This window comes from Morone saxatilis, unplaced genomic scaffold, assembly GCF_004916995.1.
Source record: "Morone saxatilis isolate NCDOM2014 unplaced genomic scaffold, NCSU_SB_2.0 Contig24, whole genome shotgun sequence".
In the NCBI taxonomy this organism is placed as follows: Eukaryota; Metazoa; Chordata; class Actinopteri; family Moronidae; genus Morone; species Morone saxatilis.
The window spans coordinates 17,139,334-17,149,256 of NW_023339807.1; the positions used below are offsets into that span (position 1 = coordinate 17,139,334).

The 9,923-nt window shown below is 40.8% G+C and overlaps 1 protein-coding gene across 1 annotated transcript in view; it reads right to left on the reverse strand.

Moving 5' to 3' along the window:
* Positions 1-9,923, reverse strand: part of chd4b (chromodomain helicase DNA binding protein 4b) — a gene marked incomplete at its 5' end in the record, with an annotated part of 14,754 nt that overhangs the window by 924 nt on the left and 3,907 nt on the right. The window contains 22 exon segments of the mRNA XM_035672562.1: positions 1-137; positions 667-800; positions 942-1,033; positions 2,230-2,316; positions 3,456-3,633; positions 3,806-3,975; positions 4,234-4,375; positions 4,470-4,562; positions 4,655-4,779; positions 4,892-5,141; positions 5,243-5,384; positions 5,583-5,756; positions 5,860-5,981; positions 6,075-6,212; positions 6,475-6,675; positions 7,676-7,867; positions 8,086-8,185; positions 8,280-8,411; positions 8,817-9,028; positions 9,154-9,357; positions 9,633-9,794; positions 9,797-9,877. Coding sequence (XP_035528455.1) covers positions 1-137; positions 667-800; positions 942-1,033; positions 2,230-2,316; positions 3,456-3,633; positions 3,806-3,975; positions 4,234-4,375; positions 4,470-4,562; positions 4,655-4,779; positions 4,892-5,141; positions 5,243-5,384; positions 5,583-5,756; positions 5,860-5,981; positions 6,075-6,212; positions 6,475-6,675; positions 7,676-7,867; positions 8,086-8,185; positions 8,280-8,411; positions 8,817-9,028; positions 9,154-9,357; positions 9,633-9,794; positions 9,797-9,877 — 3,268 coding nt within the window.

The following is a 9,923-nucleotide window of genomic DNA, read 5'->3' on the forward strand; positions in this document are numbered from 1 at the left end:
TTATAAGTGACATCACACCAATACGGGTAAGCACGTGTTGCCTCGACAGACCCTCGCGTGGAACACCATCTGCAAAGGTCTCCGCTCCATCAGCTCCCGGCTCACAAAGGTGCCGCATGAACAGAGACACATAGGCCCTGCAAACACGTGTGAGGATGAAGGTAGAAGGATATCACCGTAAATACATTTGGAAAATGTTAAAAATCTCTGAGCCGGTCAAACACTACACAGAAAGGCACAAAGCAAATACACAGCAAATCAAACTAAATGATAAATAAGATTCATAACCGCTAAAAGGTTGGGGCTTCTAGAGCTAAGGACCCCGACAAGTAACCTGTGACGCTACTTGGGGTTGGATATAGTTTGACATTTTTTGATTATATTGGCAGTACAATGTTTTTTCCATACTATACTTTATATAATCCATATTGTTTAAACATGAGAAACCACACAATCACTTCGTCTACATTAAATTAAAGGCAAAAATTTGGTTTAAATCAGGAACTCTTTGATCAAACATTGAGTAAAAAAGATGATCTGATCTGACATTTGATGTTTTTGAAAAGTTTTTGATATTCTGTGCTACAGACACATTTTATAAAATAACAACAAAAAAGCATTGAGGTTCAGTATCCAAGCAAGCAGAAAAATGTCAAAGAGACTCACTTAAATTCTTTCTCAGACTTTCCTCGGAGGTCCCTAACCAGCCATTGGTTGGTGAAAGCATCCTGTGGAGGCATCCCATAACGCATCACTGCATTCAGGAAAGCCTTCCTTTGTCGTGCATTGAAGCCCAAAACCTGACAGAAAGACAAAAAAAGGTCAAGATGTTTGCAAACTGAATGCTTAAAAGAAATAACAGAAGTAAAGAAGCCACTTTCGAGGCGTTTATCCTTGTTTCGCTTCTTGTGCTGACTAATTCTTCATCTGTAGGAGCTCACCTCGATGTTCCCGCCCACTCTTGCCAACAGCGGAGGCAGAGGTTTGTCCCGATCGTTCCTCAGCCCTTTACGGTTCGGTCTGCGGGCATTCGCTAAAAACAAAATGAACACGGTTAGACTATCTGAGATTCAGTGCATGATTCTAGGCAGTCACATTTCACTGAAGCCATAAAAGTAAAAAAAAAAAATCAAAGTTAATTTTGATGTATCGTCATGTGTGTTCTTAATGTCCTAAAGCTGCTCTGTGAAGACGTTCCACTTACGGCTCATCATGGCACACTCTGATCCTGCTGAAGCTCTCCCTCCTCACAATCTCTTCGCACTTCTACATTAAATGCTTCTTCTTGAAGCATAAATCTTTCAGAGCATTTACAACTGAAAGCAGCATTTTGGTAGATTTCATTTAATGAAACTGAAGTAACAGAGCCATAATTAAATAAAACAAAAATACAATCAATACAAAACATGTACACTGTTTTGTCCTTATAAATGAATTGCAGAAGTAATTACATTTATATCAACTTATAGAAACTGTATAAATATAAGAGAACATTTTGTTCTGCAACAATCCTTAAACAAACCGTTTTAAGTGCAATTCAAAACAACTTAAAACATAATATGAACACAAACAATGTCTTTAAAGTGCAGTTGAGAGTTCAGCTAGCTGAGAAACCATTGATTTAAACTGTCTTTCCCTGGGTCTTTGCTTTTAACCTTCTCTTTTCTTCCCTTTTCTTTCTGCTCGCTCAATGCAGAAAATGCAGGAACAAATGCCTTTTCGTGAGTTGTTGTTGAGGTTGTCAATGAGGATATCATAGCTGTCGTCTGAATCTGAATAAGCATCTGCAGAGGTGGTTTGAAGGATGTTAGTGGATGAAAGAACTGGGGCTCAAACAGTAGAGATTTCCTTATTAACAGGAAGTTCTACCACCATGTCTCAAGCTTTGCTGGGAACAAAATCTTAAGTCAAGACACTACAGGTTTTTTTTTTTTTGATGAACTGGTCAATTGTGAGATTTTGGGAATAATTTAGAAGAAAAATTAGGATTAAACATAAAACTTATATATAATACAAAAAAGAATTGTCTTAATGTAAGTCATCAACTGTGAAGGTTTCATGATGATATAAGTTTGACATATTTACCGTATTCACCTGTAGTGTCTGACCTTACACTCAAATACATCTTAGTGACTAACTTCAAACAACTTAAATGCAATGTGTATATCTTCATATAAAATGTTAAGAGTGCATGCATTCACAGTCTTTATTATAAACAGCAAGCCTTACCTTCACTCCGTTCATCAAAGTCCTCGTCGCCCTCCTCCGAGGCCACCGAGTAGTCCGACTGGTTATCAGACTGATCCTCCTGCCAGTCTAAAGGGAGCACAGACAGAGAAATGTGTCTTTACTGCCGGGACATAATCTTATTGATAGATGACATAAAGTAAATTCAAACTCCCTCGTGCAGTCCCATTAAACGTCAACCCAGCTTTTAGCCAGCAGGGGGAGCCAACACATCAGAACCACATTTTTACTAAATATTCCTAAATCAACAAGAGAAAAGTTTTATCATAACTCTAGATTAGTAAGGCAGACCCAACTCTTTACTTATATTACTTCAATTAAACTTGTTTATCTCATTTGGTTTTAACCACAGCAAGTTAGTTTGTGTGGGTTCACTGCTTACAAATAAACCACAGCATGAGAACAAATTCAAGTCACAACATTCAACATAATTTACATAACACAGTTTCTGAGTTCTTTCTTTACAGTTTATGATTTAATCTTTTTGACTTTCAAATAAGGAGCTGTTTATTTATTTTCAGTTCCCATTAATAATTTTGTCTGCACATTTCTTTTAACAGTCTGCTGCTGCTGTCCTTGTAATCCTGCATTCCCTTTGCACAAATAAGTTTAAATCTAGTCTTGTTAAAAGCCCAAAGGCTTCATTTATTTCAAATGCAACGGCTGGTTGTTTTAGGCTAAAAAAACAGTCCCTTTCTGTCAGCTTGTATATCATTATGTTTTTTGTTGTCAATCAAACACACATTTAAAGCTTAATACTTGCAAGTGAATCACCAAATCTCTATACCCAACTAGTGGTGACTTTCTTTCTATCTTGTGAAATTTGCTACTGCTCCCTGTTGTTCTGGATGGCAACAATCAAACAGGCTAAGCCAACAGTTTTACTAAATTAGAAATACCTCTTTGGGGTCATTTTCTCGATTACATTTCAAACAGAACCTCAACCCACAATTTCAGTCTTATTCTGGTTATTTTTTGGTGCATGCATCTCATAAAGCAGGATTATAAATTCAGCTGGATAAAACAGCCAAACAGCCCTTTCTATACCCAAATTCAAAACAAAAATAAAACTTGATGCCTTGCACTCACTGGCTCTCCTACAATATTACACCAACATCACACAACACACAAGTCCACCAACAGCACTGCACAGCACGCACACACGAGAAGAGGTTGCATTATATGTTGTTCTGTACCCTGTCTTATACCTCGGTCCTCCTGGGAGCCGTCATTGTAGTTGACTGGCTTTCGAGTTCTTTTGCCTTTGCCCAGATTTCGGGCGAGATCCTCTTGCTGCTGCTCGTAGTGGTGACGCAGCAGCTTCTCCCAGTAATCGGGATCAACACTTTCCTCTTGCTTGATCACCTCCCGTTCCACCTCCTCCTCCTCAAACAAAGACAAACCAAAGGATTAATTCATTCATATTAATTTAATAATAATGATTAAACTATAATATTAAAGAGTAATGTAAGATGTAGGTCTATTTCTGAAGCTGCACCAAAGACTACTACAGATACCCCCTATCTTAATTTACTTATATTAAGTTACACATTCGTACCTCATCGTCTTCATCTTTGACCACATACTGGGCCACTTTAAAGGAGCTAAGGTATTCGTTCATGCTCTGCAGCTCAGTGTCATCTGTGGCATCCTGGTTCCTGTCTAGCAAACGGTCAATTGCGTGGTCATCGTAGTGAATCACACTGCTGTCATCCTCCTTGCTGTCCCCTGAAAGCAGGATAAGTCAAATAAAAAGGAAGGAAGCATAGACTACATTTACTACCTGTAACATCTGAGAGACCCGACATCAGGCATACCAGTGGTGGAGAGATCTTTCCACCTCAGTCTCCTTAAACCTCCTCCAAAACAAAAGCATAACAATGTGCAGTGTTAAAATTTTAATGTTTGAGAACTGTCTATAGTAAAATGCACATGAACATACAAGTAAAAAATTATGCATCCGGCAGTGGATTTAAGACGTCTCACCTTCTCCGATTTCATCCTTGAACAACTCTTCAGTTCCAAACTTGAGGATGTCATCAAGCTCCTGCTTGGACATGGAGCCTGTCTTGGAGCCGAGACCGGGTCGCACCACCAGATGGGTGAGCATCATCTTCTTCTTTGCCACCTGGTAGAGGGAAGTAGGTGGAGGACAAACAAAACGGTGAAGCAGGGAATCAAAGAATCCTGACATAGTCCATGTGTAATTTCTTTCCACGGACCTGCGTGATCCTCTCCTCCACAGAGGCTTTGGTAACGAAGCGATAAATCATCACTTTCCTGTTCTGGCCAATACGGTGAGCTCTGCTGAATGCCTACAAAACACACACATGAAAGACACAACATAATCACCTGTCATCCAAATAACCACATACTGACGTGGCCATGAGGTGTTTGGTTTGCATACCTGGATGTCATTGTGGGGGTTCCAGTCAGAGTCGTAGATAATGACTGTGTCAGCAGAGGCGAGATTGATGCCCAAACCACCAGCCCTGGTCGAGAGGAGGAAAGCAAACTGGGGAGCACCGGGAGCTGTGGGTGAACGACAAAAACAGAAACATAGAGAGACAGAAAGTTAGAACACTGACAGCACACCATATCAGCTGTTTTGAGGCAATACAAACAGTGTATGCAAATGGCTCACCATTAAAGCGGTCGATGGCTTCCTGTCTCAAGTTTCCAGTGACTCCTCCATCAATTCTCTCATATTTGTATCCCTCGTTCTCCAGGAAGTCCTCCAGCAGGTCCAGCATTTTGGTCATCTGGGAGAAGACCAGAACCCTGTGGCCGCCCTCCTTCAGCTTCCTCATCATCTTCTGAAGCAGCATCAGTTTTCCTGAGGACTTTGTCAGAGCATTGCCCTCATACATGCCATTAGGTAGTTTTGGTGCCTCCTGTAGTCCAGAGAATAAATCTGAATAAACTGACTGCATGTTTTAATACATAGACATAGTTTAGTGCATGCACCCCCAGACGTAACAATGTGAACACATACTGTGGCAGCTGCAGGAAAGAGGTAGGGGTGATTGCAGCACTTTTTCAGGTCCATCACCACATTAAGCAGGGAGACTTGGTTTCCTCCTCCACGAGTGTTCAGGGCCTCAAAGTTACGTGTTAGGATGAACTTGTAGTATTTCCTGGGTTATAACAAAGAAACAATGTAAAAAAATAAAATAAAGAGAAGAAGAAATTCAGAGGTCAGACAAATGGAAATATATTATACAGGTGTTCAGAATTCAGATTGTATACCGTCCACTATCCAGACATTTGTTATAGGTTTTTATACTCAAACAACTGTTAAAAGATATTGCTACACATCTTGTCTCTCAACTTACTTCTGCATGGGGCTCAGCTCCACTCTAACAATGAGCTCGGTCTTTGAAGGCATGTGTTTGAATACATCAGCCTTCAGCCTCCTGAGCATGTGTGGTCCCAGCATGTCATGGAGCTTCTTGATCTGGTCCTCTTTGGCAATGTCTGCAAACTCCTCCAGAAACCCTTCTAGGTTGCTGAAAAAAAGAATATGTACATAAATATAGATAAAAATAGAGTCAGTGTGGGTTTCGTTGTTGTATATGCAATACAGCTGTATATGTGGCCCCAGCTACTGACTTGAATCTCTCTGGGGTCAGGAAGTTCAGCAAGTGGAAGAGCTCCTCCAGGTTGTTCTGAAGAGGAGTACCAGTTAGCAGCAGCTTGTGTTGCAGCGGGTAGTTGTTCAACACTCTGAAAAACTAGTAACAGGCAAGGAGAAAGGCAAAATTAATCAGAATTAGATTTTAAACACAATAAACAAACACTTGTACAAAAGTTCTTTATGTTATTACCTTGGACTGGTTGTTTTTGAGCCTGTGAGCCTCGTCCACAACCAGACAGGCCCATTCAATGGACCCCAGCACAGCCTGGTCAATGGTAATCAACTCATACGATGTCAGCAGGACGTGGAACTTGACTGGTGAGTCTTTCTGTAAAGCACAGAGAGGGACAGGGACATTAGTTAAGCTGCCAGGCAAAGAAGTAGAAACACAATAATTAGGGCTCCAAGCAATTGTTTCCAGTCGTAATATAGTGCCACAAACTAACTGTTGAACCTTTGTATAATTTGGCATCATTAATATTTTTGTAATGTAAATTACAACCAACAGTAGCAATTAATTTCCTATCAAAGTTCTTAAATACCCTCATGTGGTATCATCCCTCCTTTTCTTTTGTTTACTTTTTCCTTACCTTCATCTTAGATGCTTTTTTCCCACCTCGGATTGCATTTCCTTCAAAGGAAAACTCGTTCTCTCTGATGACAGCCCTGCTGTCTTTGTCCCCTATGTAGGTCACCACGTACATGTCAGGGGCCCACATCTCAAACTCTCTCTCCCAATTAATGATGGTGGACAGGGGAGCACTAACTAGGAAGGGACCTTTGGAGTGACCCTGTAACAGTGAAAGACAAAGTCAGCATTAACATGTCAAGATGTTATTCATATAGTTGCATTTATAAAGCGCTTTTATTCAAAGAGCTGTACAGGGGCTGGCCTGTGCACGAGGAGAAAATCCTTCAGCACTCAAACTGCCAACTCTGTGATCAGCAAACAACCCGCTCTACCTCCTGAGCCAAAGTCGTAGATAATTTGATCAACTACAAGATATGTAAAAAATAGAGAAGAAGAAGAAACTCCAGACAGTTAAATTGCACTACAAATATGTGAAGATTATGTAAAATAGTCTGAGCAATAAAGGAATCTTTTTCTTCAATCAAATTTTGTTCAAAATAAATCACGAGAAACTCATATTGTGAGTTTGTATACAATTGTAATGAATTGTGATTTTAAAGTAATTTTATACTGGATGAATGTGCTGATATTTATATGTTGATGTGTGCCTGTAGATTTGCTTGTATAATGGGTAATGTGATATGTGAGACTATGTAATGGTGTAGCATGTACATGAATGGTTTTAATGCCCAAGGACTGCAAATGGAAATTAGCTTAAAGCTAAATCTGGCATAAATCATCTCGTCATTATGAGATTAATGTTTTTGTGCACAGTGCTTGTTTAATAAAGACTAATAATAGTAATAATAATTGGATCGAATCATGAGTTGTTACATCCCTAATAAACAACTATATTTGTCTTGCCCTGCCTTTAGGATAGAGCTCCTTACTTAGAACTCATCCCCTTTGATGGACAGAGTTGCTGTGCGTCACATGTCTGAAACCCCACCCACTAACACTGATTGACAGGGGAGGGCAGACTGGACAAAATAGCATCAGGAACCTGCAGGAAATGCATTTTATTTCATTTCAACATTTAACATAAGTAGGCTTAAAGGAAGATGTAGCCTTATAAATTACACAAAACATAACACTGCCTCAAGAATCCAATGACAAATAAAACTGCTTAAAATTACTGCAATTAAATTCACTGTTCTTACCTCCTTGTACAATGAGTAGAGGAAGACAGCCGTCTGCACAGTCTTGCCTAAACCCATCTCATCAGCCAGAATCGTGTCTGTGGCCTGAGCCCAAGAAAACCTCAGCCAGTTCAACCCCTCCAGCTGGTATGGATGCAGAGTGCCTCCTGTGCTGTCCAGGTAGTCAGGCTGCCGATCAAACTTGATGGTGGGCTGGAAGGAAGGAACCGAGAAGAATATAAATTCTGCATCTGTCATGATTTAGGCTACTTTTATTCTGCCAAGGGAATATACTTGACAGCAATGCTTAATTTTATCATTAATAATCCATTAGTCCAAAAAAAAAAGATATTTGGCAGCATGAGTTTCACAGTAACTAAAGCTATGTTTGAAAATAAGCTTTTTTAGGTTCAAAGTTTTAAAATACTTACATCTACAACTGGATTAGCAGGTGGTCGCTCTGCCTTCTTGACTTTGACTGCTTTCTTCAGCTTCTTACCAGGCCTGCCCTCCTCACCCACCATCAGCTCCCTTAAACAAAATGACAGTTTGTGAGATGAAACATACTTTCAACTCTCATGCCATGAGAGAGGAAATTTTTGATATTTTGTAAATCTCTGCATACCTGTGATTCCAGTATGTCTGTTTGTAGGTGTCAAACTCTGGGATGTCCATGTCTTCACTCTCCCAGGTTGACTGGTCATAGGGCAGATCTCTCCATTTGATCAAGTAATGTACATTGTTCTTTTTATCGACACTGACATACAAGACATACAAAGAAGATGGAGTTATGATAAAGCACCATTACTGTGTGTGTGTAGGTGTGTACAACTGTGTATTACAGATAATACAGATATTACAATATTTCCTATGGCGTTAAATTACATTGCAATGTATTTTGTAGTGTAACTCTCACTATTTTGTTGAGATTTAGTTTCTCATTTGTAAGAGTTATGTTAAGCCATAACACTGTAGTTGCTGCCCTACAGCAATGCACTTCACAACCACAAAGAATATAATTCATAATCACTTTTAAAAGGGCAATTTTAAGACTAAAATACTAGTTCAGTCTGATTCTTTCACACCCTCAGAGCAAATTATATTTACTGTATGCTTATTTTTAAAGGTGAACTGCGTATTTATAACATTTGACGTGTCCCACCTGTGGTTGAGGATGCGGTGGATCATCAGCCACTCCATCTTGACTCCATAGCGGTAAAACTCCTCTTCCATATGGACAAAGAGAGGATCTTTGTTCTTCCTCTTGGTGCTTTTATCATCATCACCTTCACCTCCAAAATCCACAGGAGGCGGTTCGTCCATGTCAGTCTTCCTCTGGTAGTTACGGAACATCACCTGGCAGTTCAGCTCCAACTGAGGTCGAGCGGCAAGGAGGGAGAGAAAGGACCATTAGGTTTGTGTGTGTCTTGTGAGGGAAGTGCACAGAAAAATCACTGTATCCACTACAGGTGGATACAGTTTCAGACAGTGTGTGGTACCTGTAGCTCCAGCACCCAGGAGCAGTGCCAGTAGGACAAATTGCACCATTTCACAAAAAACTCCCTCTCCCTGCGGCCCGCCAGCGGCGGGGGATCAGGGGCATCAGGAGAGAGATCAGCAGGCCGAGGGACAGGCGTGGGAGCTGGCGGCTCCCCCCATCGCCATGTTAAAACCTTCTGGACTTTGCCCTTCATCTGTGGACACTGTCAGGAAGTGGGAGAGGAGAGGAATAATTTAGCATAGGCATATCATAGCATATCCTTGTCAGTTAGAAGAAGTAATTTTCCACTGATAAGAAAATCTGTTTCTAAAAATAATATAAGTAGTGATTTTTTTTAGGACAGGAGAAATCAGAAAAATTAAAAACTAAAAGAATGATTTATCTAAAATAATGCACAAGATGGCATCTTCATCCCAACACACGCCCACGTGAGCACATGCACGCGCAGACTCTTATGCACCAGTGCACAGCGCTCACCTTGCAGCGGGGGCAGATCCATTCTCCATTGGGGATTTCAGGGAGAGGAGGGTTGAGGCAGTGGATGTGGTAGGAGGAGGGGCAGGTGTCACAGCAAAGCAGCTCCCCTCCATCCTTGCACACACGGCAGAACTCAATGTGGTGGTCGTCTTCTCCCTCCTGTCTTCATCCCTCCTGTCTTCCTCATCCTCCCCTTCGGCCTCAGAGAGCTCATCCCTGGCCTCCCACTGGATCCCCTCCTTCTCCTGGTGGCAGAATTACAGACACAGGGAGGAGGTGTGTGTGTGTGTG